The sequence below is a fragment of the Cyanistes caeruleus genome, chromosome 8, assembly GCF_971803275.1.
Source record: "Cyanistes caeruleus chromosome 8, bCyaCae1.hap1.1, whole genome shotgun sequence".
Classification (NCBI taxonomy): Eukaryota; Metazoa; Chordata; class Aves; order Passeriformes; family Paridae; genus Cyanistes; species Cyanistes caeruleus.
The window spans coordinates 23,640,204-23,661,995 of record NC_141708.1 but is presented as its reverse complement, the minus strand read 5'-3'; the positions used below and the strand labels follow the sequence as shown (position 1 = coordinate 23,661,995).

The following is a 21,792-nucleotide window of genomic DNA, read 5'->3' as shown; positions in this document are numbered from 1 at the left end:
CTATGTTTGCCTTAACAACTCAACGCCATTTCTAGTCTTTATTACAGTCTATAAATGGAAAATTATTGAGAAATGTTGAAGTAGCCTCACTGCAATTAACTGAAAAATGAAAATATCTTCAATGCAAGAGCTATGAACTGGTGCTGTATAAATTTGGTTATGAAAGAAGTCAGGCCATTCAGGCTTACCAGCCTCCAGTACCAGATACAACTGAAAGCATCAACATGTCAGCTCCAGGGAACACGGGCCCAGAGAGGATCTGACAAGGGCTGGAAGCTGAAGTTTGAGAAATAAACCCCTGTTTAGGAAAAAAAATAGATATAATTTTAAAATCTTTATTACTTCTTCTCTTATTATATTTATTACAAGAAAACAATTTACACATTCTCATATTTACTGAATATTTTCCCAAGTTTTTATTTTTTTGTCCCATACACATGCATGATGCATGACTGATGTTGTGTCACACAATAAGAACAACAATAAAAAAAATGTGCCAATAAACAACAAATATTCATCACCCTAATTAAAATATTTGTTCTAAATTATTATTTCAAAGTCTAATCTTCCTTCTTTCTCTCATTCCCCTTTGCTTTTTAATCAGGACAACACAGTAGTTAGGTCAGAATATCAATGTGAGCCATGCCTTTACTATAGAGGTAAATTATGTTTCTTACTCCTTTCGAACTCATATCTTATCTAGTAAAGGATACACAGAAACTCAAAGTTTTAGTTTGCTAATGCCCCTGATAACTTCATCAGTTAGTCCCCATGCTAGTAGCATGATCTTATGTTACTAATCTTAAGCAGGAAGGAACTTTTTTCAGAGGTAACCCACCATAAAGCAATCAAGGCATCCAGTCTCAATTAAAAGCCACCAAAGATTCCCAGCTCCTTTACAATGCTGGGACAACTGCTTCAGAAGAGTCCTTTTAATTTCTAAAATATATGATGTTCAGTTCTATTTGTATCAGTATTCTCTCTAAAGCAAATAGTCCTTTTTCTTTTCCAGTCTGTCCTTCTAGCAGAAAGAACATTATACTAGGCTGAATAAATTAAGGTGTTTTTTCCTTCTCTTGTGGAACAGTATATAAATGTCCCTGTTCATTCCAGTAAACTATTTCTGTTACATCTTGGGATCGTCTTACTTTCCTAAGAGACCAATGTGCTCATCATTCCAAAAGAAATCTTCCACACTATCAGTGTTGCCTATATGAATTATTTTTCTGGACACATCCTCAGACCAAACCTTCTCCACAGCTTTGTTCACTGGTGATTTGTAACTCTACTGTGATCAACTAAAAGGCCCAGAATTTTTCCTCCCCTATTGTTTCCATTTGTATTGCTTCTAGATTATAATATGAACCGCTGCTTCAAAATTTGAAAAATTAAGCCCACCTCTGCAGACCATAATCCAGTTCTCTTGTGACATTCTTAACCTCCTGCTTCTAGGAATTTATTATCCACTTCTCATCAAGTGTCGTTAACTTGTGTCTATTTTCTGTGTCTGGGTCGTTAAAAAAAATATTAACAGTAGTCCTAAGAGTGATCCTTGAGGACTCAACTCACTGTAGCCCTCCTTCCCCTTTCAGCATAACACTGTCTCTTCTTTCCAGGCAGTGCCTTATCCACTTCACAGTCCTTGCTCTAATCCTCATCTCACCCGCCTGCACCAATAATTTCCCAGGTGGCACTAAACATTGTACTGAAGGCCAGAAGGATTAGAACTACCACGTTTCCCTTGTCTTCAAATAACCTATTAGACAAATCTGGGAAACAAGGGTTGAATTTAGATCAAAATCCCAGTAAGAAATAGGCCCTGCACCAAAGGGAATATCAGGAAGGGAAACATTAATGTCAGGGAGAAAAAATGTAGACATCAGGATGCCTTTGGCCTTTGAACAAAATAGGTGTCATTTAGAATTTCTTGGAATGACTTTGAAAAGAAGGAGTACAGTAAGAATGTTGGCTTCTAAACATTTTTTTTTTTTCAGGATAAGTGAAGAGGATTTTGAGGTGTAGAGAAATAAACTGAGAGAGAAACTGCCCATGAACAGTGCTGAGTAATTGTGCTGCAGAGTCTGATGACAAGTGAGAGTTGAGTCATTTGTGTTTCAGGCAGCAGCACTGGCCTTTTTTGATGTATGGATCACTAATAGTGATGAAGTAATTATCCATGTGTGTGACATGGTTATACTACAAAATTAAGCTAATTGAGGTGCCTCTTTTCTCCTTTGCTCCTCAGCTCCTGAGTCTTCCAAGTGTATCCAACAAATCTGATAGAAGCACAGACTCACAGACTGTGACACACACACATGGAGTGTCAGCTACAGTGGAGGGCAGGCAGGGTTTGCATCCCAGATAACTCATGCATGAAACTCAGCCACATTCTTTTCCCTGCCACTGGTTTATTCACACAAGTATTGGAGAAATTACCCTTGGTTTTCAGTGTGAACTTCTTGATCTCATATGTTTTAGATTAAAATTTAAATGATCAAAGAAAATTCTTACACTTGCATATGACATTGCTGAATGGACAAGCTCTTCGACATCAATTAGTACATTGCAGGCTTTACAATGGACATTTGAAATAGAGACAAAAACCAAAACCAACCAAAAAATATTTGAATTGACACTTTTATTGCTGTATATTTCACTCAACATTTTAAATGCAAAATAAAATTTAAATTTAAAATCTAAATTATCTTTGAAAAGTAGCAGGTAATTTTTAAATTGGACTCGGTCCACTTCAAATCCACACAAAAGCTGAGTCGGCCACATACTCTCGTTTAAAAAGTAATGTGTGCTTGTTTTCAGCTGGTAAGAGTGTTTTTTTCTTTTCAAATAGCAGGTTCAGAGGATTAATATGAAAATAAAGCCTTTGCTTATGAAAAAGGCTTTTGCAGACAATAGAGCAGCACAGGATATTATGATCTGCAAATGATGTGAATTCATGTATCCTGCATGTTACAAGTGGGAACTTCATTTAAGACCTGAGTAAATTGGCATGGCAGGGGCAGCAGGAAGGCAACTCTAGCAAGGAATCCTAAGGACCAGCCCAGTAACACAGAGTGGCCCCAACCTTTTTTTCTGGCCTCAAGAATGAAATAACAGATGTCAAGATCCTTTGTTGTAGTCCTGTTGTGGCCTGCCTATAGATTGGGATATTTGAATTTCATTTCCCTGCCTCCACTAAGAGTTTCTTTGAAAGCCTGGTGACATTGGCTTTGTGTAGGTGAGGTGAATTTCCTCTATAGTTCGTGTTGGCACAGTAGCACTTGAAATGCAAAACACAAACATTTTCTTAACAGTGTTAAATGTCCTCATTATTCAAAGGCATGGAAACAGGCCAGAAACTGTTCAGATTACCAGTGAACCATTCAAACTAGCTGTACAAAAGTAGGTATTATAACATGTGAGAAGGTACAGAGAAAAGTGATGACTCTGTTGACTGTAGGAACAAAAGCAGCAACAGTATAGATAGTTTATAGTACTTAATCCCTATAATCTGAAAGGTGAGAAAGGATCAAGAGGACTGTATTAACTGAAGTATATCTGATTTTAAGGTTATGGTTGCTACTGAGAGATAATCATGCACACATTTTAGAATGGTGTGTAAAATGGAAAGGAATAATTTCATACCTGATGTTGGAATTACTTATTCCAGAAAAAAAAATGTATCAGATGCTGCCTAAACAAAAAATGGTGCGAAGACAGTGAACATGAGGTTCTCGTGCATCCTTCAAAAGACAACCACTGTCATTTAAAATAAAATAACATTAAAAAAAAATGAGCCTCAATGGGCCAAAGAGCCTTTTTTCATTCCGACATTCCTGATGTTCTTCATAATGTGCCTTTTTTTAAACATTTCCCCCTCAATTAACTCATAATTGCTGTCCGTGCCGTATGAATTATGCAGCATTTGATGTAAATTCAGATTCCCTGGCACTGAACAAATCTAAGGGCATTTCAGAACTTGGTGTAATTACAAAAGTAATCCCTTTAGACCGAGAAAGAAAATGAATATCATCTTTTTTCATCCTGGTTGGTTTGTATGGTACTCCTGTGCTCAGTTCCCCTTGGGCTGCCATGAAAATGTGTGGTTTGGGTCTGGCTGAGATGGAATTCATTTTCCCTGCTACAGCCCTCGCAGAGCTGTGCTCCACTGCTGCCTAGCAAGGTGTTTCTAGCTCCCAGTGTTTTGGGCCCTGCTGAGCAGGGCTGTTTCTCCAGGAGTTACCCCTTACCAACAGGCTGGGGGTGGGCAGGATCTGGGGAGGAGACAAAGCCAGGAGAGCTGACCCACAATGACAAAATGCAATAAAAGCTAAGAGAAAGAGGGAGGTGAGGGGCGTTTGTTTTTACAACATTTGTCTTGCAGAACAACCACGATGCACACTAAAACTCTGCTTCCTGGAAAGGGGTTGTACATTGTCTGCTGATGGGAAGTAGGGAATAAATCTTTTGTTTTTCCTTGCTTCTGCTGAGGAGGGGAGTGATAGAGAGGCTTGGTGTACGCCTGGCATCCAGCCAAGGTCAGCCCACCACAGTGCAATAGCAAGGAAGACCCTAAACTAAGGTAAATAAGCACAGTTGAGGAGAAACTGAAGGATCAAGCCCAGTTTACACCAGTGATACCTGTGACTCCATTTTCTCCTCAAATTTCATCCTTGGTGAGTTCTTCACTGTAACTAACTGAACTACAGTCTGAGTGGAAAATATCACTGGAAAACAAAACAAAAATAAAGCAAAACAAGTCTTGCAATGTACTATGCTCTGAATTATTTAACTGTTGAAAAATTCAACATTTATCCAAAATAAGAGGAATGAGAGCAGTAAATTGGTGTGTTTAAATATATGGCAGCTTGTGGACAAAGGAGTAAGACAAGAGGCAATGGGAGAAACTGATGCATAGGAAGTTCCACCAGAGTATGAGAAGGAACTTCACTGTGTGAGTGTGCACTGGAACTGATTGTTTAGAGAGGGTGTGAAGTCAAACTGTCTGGATGAAATCCTGTGCTGTGTGTTCTAGGAAGACCCTGCTGGAGGTTGGGCCAAATGGTACTCCTGACATTCTCCTTCAATCTCTGTAATTCTATGAATATTTCTCTATAACTTATTATATTTGTCTCTGGAACCAGGTTTATAAGAGATTATAAAATATGCTAGGAGGGAGTCTAGATTCTAAGTGATTTCTAACAATCTTCGAAACTAACAGACTCAACAAATATAAAAGATACACTAAGATTTATGTGCATCAAAATTTTTCAGTGTACCTGCCACAGAAAAAAATATTTCTGAAACTGTTCTTAGGCTGGGAATATATCTGATCAGCAAAAAATCCAGATGTTTACTATATTGGCAGGACATAGAAAAACTCAGCATGTTGATAGTGCACTTGGTGCATTGACTGGGAACACAAATTGGCAAATCTGAACTGCTACACCTCAATATTAAGGCGATTGGTGAGAATTTTCACTAAATGCAAAGCAAACTAAGATAAGGTGCTCAAGGTTGACTTCCATATACATTTCTTAGCTAATGTGCTATTTTCAATTTAGAGAGATGCAAATGTGCCTCTCTATCTCTATCTGCAGAGAGGGGTAGGGTGTGTTGGAAGGGTTGAGGAGATCCTGGTGAAGCAGCGACAAGAAATGCTTGGAGGAGCTGAAAAAGTAGGAATATAGAGTGAAAACAAGAAAGCAAGGACTGGAGACAAGATATCAAGAAGATACTATGACCAGTAGCACAGGAGGATTGCACTCCAAATCAACAGTTCTTAAAGCCTACAGATTTCCAGTGTGAATTTTCTCTGGTTCAAGGGAATTTGTGCTAATGCAAAGCTCTGCATTAAAACAAATCTGATGCTGAGTTGATCTAATACAAGGTTGACTAAACCTTGTATTAACCTGGTAAATCATGCTCATGCTCAACCTGGAGCTTTCATGATTTATTTTTCTTCAATACCAGAAGACATAAAATTGAAAGACAACACTGAAAAGAGTTTTGGCTAGAAAGCCTCAAACACAGAGATGCCTAAAGAGACAGGTGAATGAAAGTCTATTAAAAATCTCACCAAACATGTTTTTCTCTTAGAGTAATTAAATAACACTACCATCAATGTATGTAAATACAATCCCTTTTTTTTAATTACTCCAACCTGATCATAGCTCAGATCCAGTAATACAATGACATTTTTATCTTCTTAATCTATTTAACAAAGATGTGCTGTAACCAGTACAATTACAAGAAAGAAGTCTTGAAATACATCATCACATCAATACAGCTGCTACGACTGTGATTCTCAGTAATTTTGCTATTGTGTTTGCTGCCCCCGATCACTCTAAGAAACTTCTGAAGCTGCACAAGTAGGAGTGAAGATGGGCTGTAAGCCATGAAGTGCCTGTGTTTAACATCCTGCTATTGACCCTGCTGTCAGGGATGTTTATGCAGCCCTTCTGATGGATTACCTGAGTATATTATGATCTTTACTACAAGGAATGTATGAAATACAAAAGTGTGACTATTCCTCCTTTGCAGAAGGAAGGTGAGAGTCAAGAAATATTATGTGATTTTCCTTAAAAGACTTAAAAAAAAAAAAAAGAAAAAAAAAAGAAAAGAAAAAAAAAAAAGAAGTATGTTTGAATGAATACTAAATTCAGCATGGCCAAACTTAGGCTTCCTCTTCTACAACAGGAGATAACTAAAATTCTGCCTCCAGTTTTAACCTGGAAATCACATTCATTTATCTTAGTGTGTGTAGGGGGGAAGAATCCAGCTCCTTTCTCAGTATAATATAAACACAGAACTTTTTGCCGAAATGAAGAGCTGAAGAATCAAACTGAATAGATACTAAGTTCCATACAATATTAAAATAATTGCTACCACTGTTCCTCAGATTTAGTATTGCTGGCTTCTGGTGGTATTTCCTGACTGTCTATAAAGGGAATCATTAATATTATCCCTGCTTTGCTGCCTCTTTGTCTCCCCCTCCCCCTCCTTTTCTCTCTTTATATGGAGACAAGCACCGTAGTCTCTACTGAAAACTGAAGTATAACCATCTAATTGTTAATCAGCCAGGAGAGAGTGGCTGATAAAGCAAAATGCCATGATGACTTCCGCTTGAGAGTGTAAAAAATTAGGTGAAATTGATCTTTGGTGTACTCTTACCATAACTTTTCTTTCTGGATACTGGGTCCTAAACCCACATTCTTAAAATCAAATGTCTTTCCTTTTCAACAAGCATTATTACAAATTTGAAGTCAATTAATGGTTTGCATTGACTTGAGCAGGACAACAGTTAAATGATATACCCAAGGTCATATAGAAAGTCTGTATGAGAATGAGGAAAATTTTATTAGCTGCGTACATTAACATTTTTTCTCTCTGGCTATGACAGCTCTAAAATTTATTGTCATTTTCCTAGGTAGTGCCCTGTATTGCTAGCCTGAAATCATCTCAAGCAAAATTATTTGCTTTCAGAGTTTTTTAAGTATCCTAAAAAGATTAGGGAGTCTGACTTTATTTTCTGACATTTGGAAATAAAGTTGCATTGCTTCTGAAACAAAATTCAAGAGTAATTATGTTTCTGTCTAAATATTTGTCAGTAAAGCTTTTTATTCCGCCTCCCCTTCAAAGTCTGCTACATTCAAAATAGTTAGTCACACCACAGAGCACAGAGATTCCTTTCTGAACATTAGCCATCCAATCCAGCTTTTTTTAGAAGCCACCAAGAAAATGGTGACCCCTTCCACACACATATAATACAGACAGTCACTCATGCATTAACAGCCATAAACCCCCAAAGGTCGTTTCCATGACAACCCCAGGGTCCTTAATGACCCTGACAGTTCAATGATTTTGTTTTGTTTGAGAGTGAAGGAATAATAAGTCTTCTCCCATCACCCCCTACCCCCTCCACTGCACTGATATGCTGTTCATTATCTGATCCCAGGCTCAGCCCTGGAGACAGAGCGGCAGCCAGCTCTGAAAGACAAGAGCCTCGCTGCAGACAAAGAGCATCGAAGGAGCTGAGCGTGCTCAGCATACTGCAGCAGCAGCAGCCTCATTAATTCCATCACTAGCCCAATGAGTTTAAGCAAGTGCCAGGGGTATTACAATAGTTTGTAGCAATATGTTGCATAAGTGAGCCCCAAATCACTGTACAGTTATTTAGAAAGTACATTTTGCATACCACTAGCAGGAGTGCTTCTATTAATGATGTGTACCAGAAACACAATAAGACGTTGCAGCTACTCTGCAGCAAGACCTATAATTTTAATGACATGATGAATAAGGCAATTAATGTACTTCAATCTATTTCCCATATGTATCATATTTAACTTCAGAGAACTAAAGAGATATCCAAGAGAAAGAAGTGTAATAATGCATCACTAAATGGCTAGGCTACTCCTAATTCTTTAAATGTACGTTTCTTAGTACTGCTCTTCAGCTGAAACTTCTATTCTTTAATTAGAAATCAGCTACAGCCTTATGCAGACTTCCATTCCCAATATTAAATAGAGTCTTCATTAAATGCTATAGAAACTGGCTCGTTGATCCAATGTCTTTCTTTATGAAATTCCACTAAAAGCCGCTTCCATTGTTTACACGAAACTATATCCATTCATTTGATCCCAGTCCAGCATTACCTCGTCATGACTATGGTCTTACTAGTGCCATATTAAACCAGCTCTTTGGTGACCTATTTTATGGATGGATGAATCTAAATTGCCTTCGTTTTCCTTCACTTCATAGATTAACTGTGCATTGAACATAAATGGTATAAATTACGGCTTCCAAAAGGCTTCTTTAAGTAGTATCAATGGCCATTGGCCTTACAGCTTTCAGAGTCGATGCAAGTCGTGACTGTGTGGGGAGACCACAGTTGTGTCTTCCTCTTCCTACTTATGGAGAGACTTTGAGGCAGTATCCTAGGGCTAAAACACTCAGTACAGCTGAAAGGTCCCTGAATTTACAGGTAGATATGCTACTGTTAGGGTGGCTTTGTACCTGTAACATAAGAGGTGGCCCAGCCTTTTCAAGGGAGTGAGAATTCTTTAATGTGCTTAGATCAAATTATAACAATTTGCTGTATTCAACTTCACTGCATAGCATTCAGTCCTTTGATCTAGAGAAGTGCTTAACTTCAGATGGCTTTAGGAGAACGTGCTATGGCACAATCCCCTCAGGGCACACACATCCTTAGAACACAGGCCCCATCATGCAGCCATCCAGAAGAACTGTCCCTAACTCTTTGGCTCAACATCCTGGCATTTACCCAAAAAAAAAAAATTTAGACAAATATAGAGAAACCATCTCCCTCAGTATTTGAACTCAATGAGCGGCTTGAATTTTTGCTGCTATTTGTGTATTTGTGTGTTATCTTCAGTCATTATTTGGGGAAAGTTACTCAGTATTTTCTGGTATAATAAAATATAATTTTTTTCTTTATTCTGAATAGTAGAATCTAATATGAATCAAGCTACTTACAGAGGAAGTCAGAGATAGGACCGGAGCACAGGCGCTAGACCCTTCTGCTCTTTCCTAGCACTCAATTTCCACTCCCTCAAATATAATGATACGCCTTTTAATCTTGCCTACACTCGGTTTATTCCTCTTCACTGCAACCTAAAGCAAGGTCACTGGAAAGTCAGAGACAACACAGTCTCATGCAGGAAAGAAGAGAGATTTAAAGAAAAAATTTAGCATCTTGCTTCTACAGTTAATCATTACCAGCAGCATGTCTTGATTGTACACTACAAAGGTAATCCAAACTATCAGTTACAGCCACACTACAGCCTATGTGCTCCCCAAACATGACATTTCCTCCTGTATGCCATCCATGTCTCTCTCCACATTGGCAGAATTTCCCAAGTTCTGCAGAGCTTCCCCACAGAGCACTACACACGCCTTCCTAAGCAAGCCTTTCGCTCTCAGTTTCATTACCATGTTCTATGCATACCCCATGTTATGCAGAGGTAGTCTTGGTCTGATAGCAATTAAATATGCCCAGAGGCCTGGATTCTCTCTTCGAGTGCACATACAGCTCTCATTAATGTTAATGTTGGCTATGCACCTTATCACAAAGGAGAAGCAGAGAGATCTGTAAAAGTACCTAACCTGGGGAAAATCTGGCTGGGAAGCAAAATGATCTTATGTGCATGCACATAGGATGTATTTCTCCATTTCAATCTAGTTTTCAGAAGGAGTGGAAAGTCTCCAGTCCCACAAGGCAAAGAAATTAAGCACCTAATGTGTCAGGATTCTTACACAGCCTCCAAAAGTAGCCACACTCTGTTTATGCCCTGCCAACAGTATAGCACAGTCAGCTATGAAACACAGTGTGTAGTCCTGTCGAAATTTCGAGACCTTTTATTATCTTTGCCACAACCAGAGACACTCAGAGAGCCTGAATGGGATTAGGAGCCTACTGAAGTCTCTCATCAGAAAATGTGTAATACGTGTCTCTTCCCTAGCAAGTTTAGACATGAAACAGGCAAGACAGACAAAGAAGTGGTTATCTCCATTTCACACACTAGCAGAAGAGGCATAAAGATGAAGTTACTTTCCCAAGTTTACAGCAACAGAAAGCAGAAACCGATAGCAAATTTCCTTAAATCCATCCCAACTCTTTTACTCTTTCATCAACGTCTTTATCCAAATCTGAAAGCTTCATCTCCCATCTCATTCACTTCAACAGTTCATGAAACAAAATGCATCCAACAGGATTTTTTGTGGGATTCCCTCTTTCTTACATTTCATCCTGTTAAAGGCATGTAGCACATAGCAAAAAACAGCACTTCAAATTCCTTTTCCAGCAGGGAACAAAAGACTCTCATGGGACCAGGTTCTACTACCTTTAGGAGAGATGCTCCACCTAGAAAGTGAAAGATTGACCCAATACATAGGATGTCCCCCCAGATTTACTTCTGTATATAACCCCAATCTGCCAGGGAAAATTTTAAGGGTAGATATTTTACACAGTTATGTACAAAACTAGCATGGTGCAGAAAGAAGAGAAGAAAAAGTAGTTTAAATTGAGGGAACACACGGGATCTGGGAGCTGATCATCCTGATTCCCATCACATGGCACGACCACAGCAACCAGGGGATCAGCATGAGTTCATGAAAGACAGGTCCCTCTTGAGCAAACTTTTGTGACAAAATAACTCACTTTCTGGAAGAGGGAAAAGCTGTGGATGTTGTCTACCAGAACATAAGGCTTTTGATATCTTCCCCCACAGCTTTCTCCTAGAGAAACTGGCTGTTTACTCATGGCTTGGACACATGCTCCATTCTCTGGATAAAACAATGCCTGTGTGGCTGCACCCAGACACTGGGGGGGATGGAGTCACACCCAGCTCATGGCTGATCACTGCTCCTGCTCCCCAGGGCTCAGTGCCAGGCCTGTTTACACCTATGTTCTGGATGAGGGAACTGAGTTTGCCGACAACAGTGAGTTGTCTCCACAATTATCTGAAAGGAGGTTGTACCGAGGTGGGTGTTGGTCTCTTCTTCCATGTAACAGTGATAGAAAAAGAGAAACCAGCCTCACACTGTGCAGGGGAGGGCTAGACTGGATATTCTGAAAGGGTTGTCAAGAATTGGAACAGGCTGCCCAAGGAAATGGTGGAGTCACCCTCCCCAGAGGTACCAGAGGTATTTAAAAGATGTGTGGATGTAGCACTTAGAGACATGGTTTAGTGGTGGACTTAGAAGGGTCAGGTCTAATGATTCTATGATTCTCTGAGGCACATCTGAATATTCATGAGGCGAGCCTTTCCCATGAGAACATTAGTAATGAGGGGGAAAACTTCAGCAATTCAGTGTCTGCACACCATGATTCATCCTTTCCAACACCACAGCTGTTAAATACAATTTTGTTAATTTACTTGGAAAATTTAGAATTTCAAGTTTTCGCATATATATTGACTTGTGAAAAAAAATTGCAATGAAGTAAAGATTTTAATGACTAGAACAAGTTGCTTCAAGTGAGCTTTTATAAAGTGTGTCCTAAATGTCTGAGGTGATATGAAATGTATTTAGGATTACAAAACATTTTAAGGCAGCTATATGGACAATGACTCAACATAAGGATAAGTGTAAGGGAGTGTTAACTAAGCATAGGTAATTATTTACTTTAATGTAGTATCTCTCTTTGCATATATAAAATAAATGTATTGAACAAGAAAGAGAAATTTCTTGAATTAGTATAATTTAAGAGCCATTTGAAACTCAGAAATATGCATTACCTTTTTTTTTCCGCCAATGGTACTGCTCATAGTTATAATTTCCATGGCAATGAAAAGAAAGGCATCTGAAACGAAAGTGTTAGAATAACAAGCTTTTTCCATTTCACTGCTAGGAGCAGGACAATAACTGCTAAAGTTCAGAAACAGCAGACCTGAAAAAACATTATTTTTATCACCTGCATTGCTAAAATGTAATCTGTGGCAATTTGCCCAGGCCTCCTAAGGCTGAATCAGAAGATACTACTGTTATTCCTCCCAGTACTTCTTGTTTGTGCTAGTCTGGGCACAGTTTGATGTCAAAAAACAGATTTCTACTGCCAAGAGGACAGGTATTTAATGCTGGAATAAAATACACTGAACCACAGTAACCTCAAGCCTTGATGCTCTACTTCCTTATATTGGAATTATCATGAAACTTGAACATATATCATACTTTTTTTACCAGATAAAGTTGCTTTACATTATTTGTAGAATCACTGTTAAGTTATAGATGATTTCTTCAGGGTCTGCAACTGATGACAAGCAAGTGTTCTTTTCCCCATAAATAAAATTACTCACGATCAAATCCTAGTGCTTGTGCACAGAACAAAAAGGAAGTACCAATGGAGGAATAATGTGTTCAGTAAAGGTAAAGCAGAAGGTGTTATGTGCTGCAAATTCCAGGAATCTGCTTTACCAATGACAGCTTGGCATTCTGGAGGACAGGTTTATAGAGGTTCTAGGTGCTGCTTTCAAAAGATGTAAGCATATTCATACCTGCTTTCTACAAAGATCAATGGCTGAATTGCATAAAAACCCCAGCTGAAGGCAAAGGATTCCCAAGGTGACACAGACAAGTCAATAATGTATTAGAATTTCCAATTTTAATCTGTATAAAACAAATTGTTTTGAGACCTTTACTTTCTTCTGAGTCTGACACAATGAGACGTTGACCTGCTCTCTCCAACCAATTTATGGAAAGCATTACATAAAAAGCATGGAAGTTTCTCAGATGTAAGGGATCATGCTTGGTGCAGACATCTCACCCTAAACAACCCTTCCTAAGCATCACCAGGCTTGAGTGTGCACTGCACCAGCCACAAGGAATACCAAGTTACAGACACAGCTGCACTGACACCCACTGACTAACCAGAACACTGGGACCCAGCTCTGCTTTTGCTTTGTCAAACCAGAGCCAGAAACACTGATAAGGATTTTAAAATTGGTTTCAGCAAGTTTCTCACTATGTGAACATTTGTAAGCTTTTCTGATCAAGATATCTGTGGCTACCTTACTGATTCATTCCCAGAAATGCCATTTAGATTTTCATCTTTCCACATCTATATTAGGCAAGGAAAACTGTATATTTTATGCATTTATTTTCTTTCCATTTTCTAGCTGATACCTTGTTTGGGCTGCTTCTTTTGAGAGCAAAAATGCTAGCCATACATGTCAATAAATATTAGTTAAGTAACAAAATGCCAAGAGTTCTAAAAAGCAAGAGTTTTAAAAAGTATGGCTTTCAATTTTTGAGCTTTATGAAAATTTTGAGAACTTGCCACACAAAATTAGTTTGAATACGGTAAACCTTTTCTTCATTTTTCTTCATGCAAGTAGTTGTAAGACAGCACCCATGGCAGCATAACACTGGAAATTAAGAGGCAGATAGCAAGCTGGAGGAGCACTAACAAATCTGACTTAGATGCAGAGTCTTCTCTATTGATTTTTTGGTTTTTTTACTTTCTTCTCACTCTGATGCTCTACAGCACAGCTGAACCTTTTTGTCTCTTATTGTGTTTCCTAAACAAGTATGCTAAAATGTCTCATCTTTTAAAACAGGGCATTCAGGATTTCAGCTAATATGATCAAACTTTTTAGATTTTTTAATAAAATGCATAAAAACATACCTTCTAGTGCAGAAGAGTTTGTGCCTGTATTTATTTCTGTATCCATTCATCCATATGCTCCCACAGGAACATTAATTTCAGTAAAAACATTTTGGTTAAAAGAGTCTCAGATTAGTCACCTATTCTGCCATAGCAGGACTAAATTCACTGTTTCCATTAGCCCATGACCACTGCAGTGTCCTGCTACCAATTGCCATCCTGAGCGTGTTTTGTAAGCGAGGCCACGCTACACTTGTGGACCAAATGGTGTATGCCAAATGATTATGCAGGCCTTGAGGCACTCTGGGTGTATAAACATTTACACTACAACAGATCTTTGGCCAAGTGGCCAAGTAATTGATTACAGGGCTATGAATGTCACTGGATTTTATTTATGAAAATCCCATGGCATGAATTTGTGCAGAACTAGTACTGGCAGTTTTTAAATGTAGGATACTTTCAGGTGAATTCAGAAGCAAGCAGTCCTTGCAGAAAATCGTGGAGAGCAAACAGGAGCAGGTCTCACCCTGGCTACCATTTCTTCGGAATTCAGAATATCTGACAATTAGGCAAATGCATTATGAAGGTTCCCTGCTTTGCCATAACATAAGTGAACATGAGGCAGTCTTTCCTATAGGGAACACTATATAAAAACAAGAACACTGACCTATGTTAAAAAAAACAACAACCAACCCAAAAGACAAAATAATAAAATCAGAATCAGAAATATTTTAAAATAAAATTGGTTGAATTTTAGCTTTAATACAGACATTAAATAGAAAATTTCAATTTTTTTATTTGTCATAGAGACAAGTTATTACAGGAAATATTTTTTCCATTTTAATTGTTTTTCCCATAAAATCTTAATTAATTAATTTGAAAGGTAAGGAAAAATTCTGTGGAAAGTCAGAAGGAGATATAGTGATAGTCAGCTGTACAAAATCAGAAGTCAGAGCATCATTTTTATCTTTAGAGGTGGCACTCTTAGACACACATATGATAATAAGGAACCATGCAGAAGCATATTGGCCTTTAGTTTTAACATCTGCAAAACACAAAGTCTCCGACCCATAAAATGATATGGACAGTTAACTTTGCACACTGTGTTAAGCCTCTTTACAGAGCATCTCGTTCAAAAATGCACATAAGGGCATATTCAAGTGTGCTTCTCTGGAGCTGAATTTGCTGTCCTGGTTTCTTCTCAGCTTCAATATTTTTTTCTCTTTCTTTTGCTGCTTAACTGGAAGAAAAAAAAACGTATGAGTGCACCCTAATCTGATTCACTGCATTAGACACAAAGGATAAAGTCTCCTCAAGTGGCTGATAGACAAAAGCAAGCCGTAGGTTAGAGACAATGATTTTAACCATTCCCCTTTTTGTAAAATGACTATCTGTCTAAAAGCTATGCCTTTGCAGAGCTGATGAGGAATGTGCTGATCCACAGCATTTGTCACAAATCTGCTCAGTGTGTTGCTCTCAGAAGTACCAACACATGCACTCTAAATGTGGTTTACAGACACTTTTTCCCACATGCTAGGTGGTTATAGGTCCTCCTCCTTCTAATTTACTCAAATCTCTGCATTATTGGCGTAGTTTCCTTTCAAGCATCACCTCTGGCAGAGATAAACAATTCTGTGAGCAAGTGTAGGGAGCTGTGAACATCACCACATGCACATGACAGCAGTGGGACAGGCAGCTCATTCCAGAGTTCTGAGCTCACCGTGGGACACCGTGGCACTGGCTGGCTCCAAACCCAGATACAGTCATAATAAAACATGCTGCATTGTTCAGAGTAAGTAAACAGTATGCAAACCTGGACTTGTACAGTTCTTTCTGTATTTGTAAATGGTTTGTAAATGGAGAGAGTGAAAAACTGAACAGGTAACAATTCTGTGACTCAGTTTTGATTGTTCCTTTAAACTCCTGAGCAAAACCACCCAAGAAGGATAAAGTTCTGTCTCTAAGATTCAAAACTGTTTTCTGAAACACCGATACTAAATGTGCTACTGATAGCAAAAGTTGCAATTCAAAATGCAACACATGAATTGAACTTCTCTGTGATATAATTAGAAAATAATTAGAAATACATGTGGTATGCTATAGCTACATTAGAATAGCACCCAGAATTAAACCCTGCTCAGGTACTCTGTGACTTTTGGGAGCAATGCCAAGCTGCATCCTGGCAAGCCAACAGACCCAAAGAATACAAAGGTGGTCTGGAGTTTGCTTTGCTTCCTTTGAAGTCCTGCCCTGCACAAAGGTTAGTCAGACTACACTGACGGTCTCAGAACAGCTAATATGTTTTTCTTTGAGCAGGGTCTGTAATTGGAAAGCATTTTGAGCAGCAGGAGGGCAACCATGCAGTTCTGAGAGAAAAGTAGTGCATTTCCTCTGTCACAAACAAGAAACAAATCACTTTCAGTAGTAAGAAGCCAACAGCAGCATCTCTAGAATACATGTGGAACAGAGCTGCTGCTGTTAGAAATGAAAAAGACCTATTGATCTGCTAGTCCAGCTACCTGCAAATTTAAGACTGTACTCTACAGGATGTCTGCTATTTATTTTCTAGACTGGTTTCAGAAGACTACATATTGGTGATCCCACCACTTTCCTGTTAGGTTTTATTCCAATTTTCACATAATTCCCTGTCAAGAGGAGAAGAAGAGGGTGAGATTGTTTGTTTTCCAGACTAGTTTTTAATTCCTTAGATTGTATCTGAATGTCCCTCTAAATTATTTTTTTGTGGCTTACCTACATAGAAAAAGTTTCCTTTTCATCTTGCCTTACCCAGCTTTGATATTACATCAGAAACCAGCAGTCCTCTGAATGTTCATTCTGGTCAAATGACCACCACTGGACATTTTCTGGTTGCCCTTTGCAGCTTATTAAATTCTTTCTTTCCAAGCTCTGTGGGCAGCATAATTTTAGCAATGAGCTGTCCAGGATGACAGGCACAACAAATAAGAGCAATCCAAGAGTATAAGGACCTAATTAATAAACTAATAGAAGCATGTAAATGCAGAGTGTCAGAGCTTAAAATGAAAATGGGGACAAACATGTTGGTTTCTTAGAACCTTTGTAATTGTTTCATGTCAAAAGTGCCCAAGGCTAACCAGCCTTTAGTGGATTGATAAAGGACCAATGTGTCGGGCCTTATTTAGTGGAAGAACCCAATTAATTATTATACAGAATTAGATGCCATTTAGCATTGCTTATATTACTGATGACTCGCTAATTTGGCTGGCTCTGATGTAATTACAATTAATTTACGTCCTTAATTCTAATGCTCTAACCTGGCTTTGATTTAATCAGGCGATGTGAAGGTATCACAATCAAAGCAGCATTGAGGAGCTCGCTGCTAAAAAGAGATAATTACACCTTACAAAACATATCCTTCCTACCACTCACATCTTGAAATGCTGAATTAGAACAGCGAAATTCTCAGTCAGGAAATCTCCAATGGCAAAGTTCAGAGAAGACCTGAGAACACTGCCCAAAATTCTTCTTTTCCTTCTCTCAGAATATGCAAGAACAGTTGTAGTTGCTTAGCTGCAATCTACAGATCTTCAGATAAGCCCAAAGAAGAGCAAATCTTCTTGCCGTGCCATCAAGACACAAGAGGTGACAGACAGTAAAGCTGAACTGCCTGTAACATCTGGAAGAACACATCAGGGCAAATGAAAAGAAAAGCAAACCAGAGCTCAGCTTCAGCTTGCCTGGATGAGAAGTCAGAGCTAGAGAAAGTAAAAATCCCTTTCTCCTAGGGATGCTGGTCTTTTGCAGACATTTTGCAAAATGTCAGCTCCACTTGACCCTTCCACACTGTCACAGCTTAGAGATAGCTCTGCCCTCTGTGCTGTCTCAGACAGCATGGGATCTCTTGATAAGGAGTCCTAAAGGTGGGGAGAGGCAAACAGGTCTCTCTGAGCCATTCCTGCAGGTGTTAGAGAGGGTCCTCACTGTTGGTTTGTTCTCTGGTGCCTGGGAGAAAAGCAGTTTTGAGGAATCAGTCTTCAGATGCTTTCTTAGAAACTAGATATAAGGCAAGCCTGGAGCCACAAAGTTTTGCTGTGGATTTTCTTACCTTGCCTCCTGATTTCCCCTTGGGCTGTAGATCTGTCCCCAGACTTTAACAATACAATGTGACCTCTGCTTTATTTTTTTTCCTTTTAAACTTCTGTTTTAAATGGATCTGAGAAATTTAATTACCTGACTGTTATATGTCTACAATGCTAAATTTTAAATCCATAAGCCATTATGTTAATTTTATGAATTCTTGACAAAATATTTTAGCTACTCATTCATTCTTTAGCATATAACTTACATGTGCTCCACTATGAAAATCTTCTTTGCCATTGCAGAATTGAAGGGCACAGAAAGTCTCTCTCTGTTCCCTGTCTTAGAGGCCAGCCTGACAAAAAAAGACTTCAGCTGAAAAAAGACTGCCATAGTAGAATGCACACGGGGGCAATGCAAATCTGCTTATTCTTTTGCAAGCAGCACATCTTTCAGCCCAAAGTTGCACGTGTTAGTGAGGTTATCATAACACTGGAAGTTAAGACAGTTCACAGGCTGGAATGAAAGAAACTGTTCAGTGCAGGGAATTTAATTTCAGTTACCCTGGTTGTGTTGCTTTGCAGTCATCAAGCTGCTCTTTTTTTCTTATAACTTTGCTGCTGTGTAGTACTGTAGGACAGTTCAAAAACACTGAGCTTACCATTACTGATTGCAGCCAAAGGAACTGCTGTAACTTGCTGTCTTTTGTTTTGTTAACTAAAAGCAGGACATTTTTAAGAGAAAAAACATTAGCTTCCAATTTTGCCTGCTTGCTATGGTACCTTCTATCTACATGCAGGGTGAAAGATTTGCTTTACAGAACCCACAGCTTCCCACCTCTCCTTTTATCAGTTCATAGCAAACAACCTGTGCCCAGATGTAATGGGAGGACAGCAAGACTCACCCCTCATTTCCTCTCCCCTTGTCTTGTTCCTATCATTGTATTCAAGTCATCCCAGATCAGTGCAGCACTTAATATTATCAAATATATCCTTAAGTCCCACTAAAGGCCCTGAGAGTTAAGCATAGGTTTATATACTTTGCTGCAAAGCAGACTGTCAGAGACCCACCTGTGTGCTCTTCATCGACAGATTGGCTCCAAATTGTTGCAAGCACTTTCATTAGTCGGTCTCTGAGACAAGCCTGCTTTTATCAAGCTGTCAGACTTTTGCACAGAGGAGAAAAAAGAGAGGAGAAAGTTTTGAGAGGGAAGGAGAGCTGTTCCTTCCCTGTGCATGCAAACATCTCCCCAACAGCTGACAGAGCTGCAGATGTGTTGTTTTGAGATGCCTGCTCTCTCTACAGCAGGCATGCTCCAGAGGAGATAATGGCTGCCATCCCACCGAGAGTGCTGTTATATGATCCTCTTTCAGTTATTTGAAATATGGACTTCACTCAGAGGATTCTAGGAATAGCTGCTCCAGCTGTTCTGGAGAGATAGAAAGCTGTCACAGGAGACTTTGTTAGACTCTGCTAAAATCAGCGGCTGCACTAAAGATCTCACATAAACTCCTTAAGGGTTTGTACCATTCAGTCAGGAGTCAAGGAGAAGTGAAATGTGGTCTGTGACTATGAGGCAGTTTGTATTCCATGCATCAAGGCTATGCTTGGATTTGGCAGACAGAATAGGAAAGACGCTAAACGGATCCTTTTATCAAGTGTCTGAGCAGTTACTTGATCTAAGAGGTTTGTATACCTGCAACCAGCAATGTAAATGTCTGAGACAAATTACAAGGCAGCAGCAGTGTTACAGTGAAGGATGAAAGTGCACACAGAAAGGCAAACAAGCAAAGCATTACAACAGCCACTTAATGGCAAACACATTTATTAACATCAAGTGCGATGTTTGTAGGTTTTCCCTGCCACAACCAGCTGCAGATGCCAGCTACTTAAAAAGATGAAACAGTGCAGTGAATAAAATTGAGGGATTTTTTTATTTTTTTTTTTTCAATGTAGCCTGCCTGCATTCTTGGCAGAGGAAGCAGGCTCCTAGCTCTGCCTTCGAAGGAACAAAAGGCATGCTGGCACTCAGTGAGCAAGTTGATTTCACAAGGCCTCCTGGGAAGGCTGTACCGGAGCACGGCTCTGTGTCTGGCAGCTGCATCCTTGAATAAAAAGAGGAGGAGGAAAAGGGCAGGAAGGAAAGAGCACACAAGGTCTCCATACCACACATGAGAAGCTTTTACACACAATCAGACATCCTTGCCCCAAAGTATTCAATAAAAGAAGTGTTCAAGGTGAACCACTATACTTACTGCACACCACAGCAGCACATTTCACAGGCTACTGTTCTTTTATTAGAAACATTTCTCAAAGGTTTTATTGCTACTCATAGATTGTAAAGGTTCAGGTTTTTTAAGTATAGGAAATATAGTGAAGTAGAAGAACTAAATAAAAATTTAAAAATTCGAGATGCTTTATAAAGCAAAAATAGCATTCTTTCCTTTTGCTTTTTTGCTGTTACTCATGAGAAATATGTAGTCAAAACGCAAGTGGGAAACTGTCCTATTGCAGCAGAGTACACCAGTTTATTTCAGTTTAAGGGACTGACTCAAAATAGGTATTTTATTATCCCAGTGGTATGACATGGACAGAAAACAGCTAGAAAAATTAATGCATGACTCAGTGGAAATTCAGAGATAGAGATATTCATATTAATACTGGATTATGTCTGAAATGTAAGACTGTGAGATAAACCCTCTATGTCTACGATACTGATTCTCATCAAGACCTTAATCTGGGTAAGCAAGGTACAGGTAAAGGATTGCTCACTTCAGAACCTTAAAAAAATAATGAAGTTCAATGTAGTTAGGACACTTTTCTTAAAAGGCAGAGTCAAGGTCCTTCTGTGTTTCAAAGTCCTGGAAAACTTCTACACAAACTAGAAAAAGAGGAGGGCAAAATTAGTATTACCATGATAATATTGGTGCCTCACCACATTTCCAGGATTGGTCTTTTAATTTAACTCCAGTGTATTTAGACTCATGCAGAGAGCTAAATTAATCATTATGCAATGGAAATCAGGAAAAAAATCCTTAAGGGCATATTGACATTTTATCTCTCTTGTTCATTGACACAGATGTAAACAGGAGCTGCAAAAGAGTGAGAATCTCTTCTCTTGCCTATTTCACGTTTGTAAATCAAAGTAGGGTTTAATCTGATACTCCTGTTCTTCCAGCAGGAAAGAATGAGGGAGGGTATGCACTCCCTGAAAGTTAACTCCTGGCAGTGAGGCCAAAGAAAAAGAAGCATTCAATTCTTTAAAGAAGATGGTGATCCTAATAAAAATAAACATCTGGTTATCTGAAACCACTGTCAGAGGAAGTGTTTATTTTAACTATTATGTGTACCTGGTGGATCTGATTAATCCTTCCTCCTACTTAGAATATATATATATATATATTTAATCCTAAGTAATTCTACTGACTGCAGAAGGATTCCTAGCATCAGCAAGATTGTTGTGGTTATAAATTTTAGACAATAGAGCCTTTAAAAAAAATAACCTAAGCAAACAAGTCAAACACCCCACAACCCAACCCAACCCAACCTTCATCATGACCTGTTACTTGCATGCCAAATTCTTGCTAATTAGAAAGTGTTTTCTGTGTCAAATAGAG

The 21,792-nt window shown here is 38.8% G+C and overlaps 1 protein-coding gene and 1 long non-coding RNA gene across 4 annotated transcripts in view; both read right to left on the bottom strand.

Moving 5' to 3' along the window:
- The window catches only part of LOC147651925 (uncharacterized), a 137,505-nt gene that overhangs the window by 3,321 nt on the left and 112,392 nt on the right, over positions 1–21,792 (bottom strand). For all 3 annotated transcript variants that reach the window (XR_015289720.1, XM_086899380.1, XM_086899379.1), the window contains 2 exons: positions 12,255–12,319; positions 189–298 (listed from right to left, as the gene is read on the bottom strand). Coding sequence is in view for 2 of the 3 variants with exons in the window: in XM_086899380.1 (XP_086755506.1) it covers positions 189–298; positions 12,255–12,319 (175 nt within the window). In the remaining variant the exon portion in view is untranslated. The remainder of the gene's footprint in view (positions 1–188; positions 299–12,254; positions 12,320–21,792) is intronic.
- Positions 14,896–19,180, bottom strand: LOC111930979 (uncharacterized). Its single transcript, XR_002865367.2, has 3 exons — positions 19,080–19,180; positions 18,444–18,530; positions 14,896–15,359 (listed from the first exon to the last, which is right to left on the bottom strand). It is a non-coding gene; the product is annotated as an uncharacterized LOC111930979 (long non-coding RNA).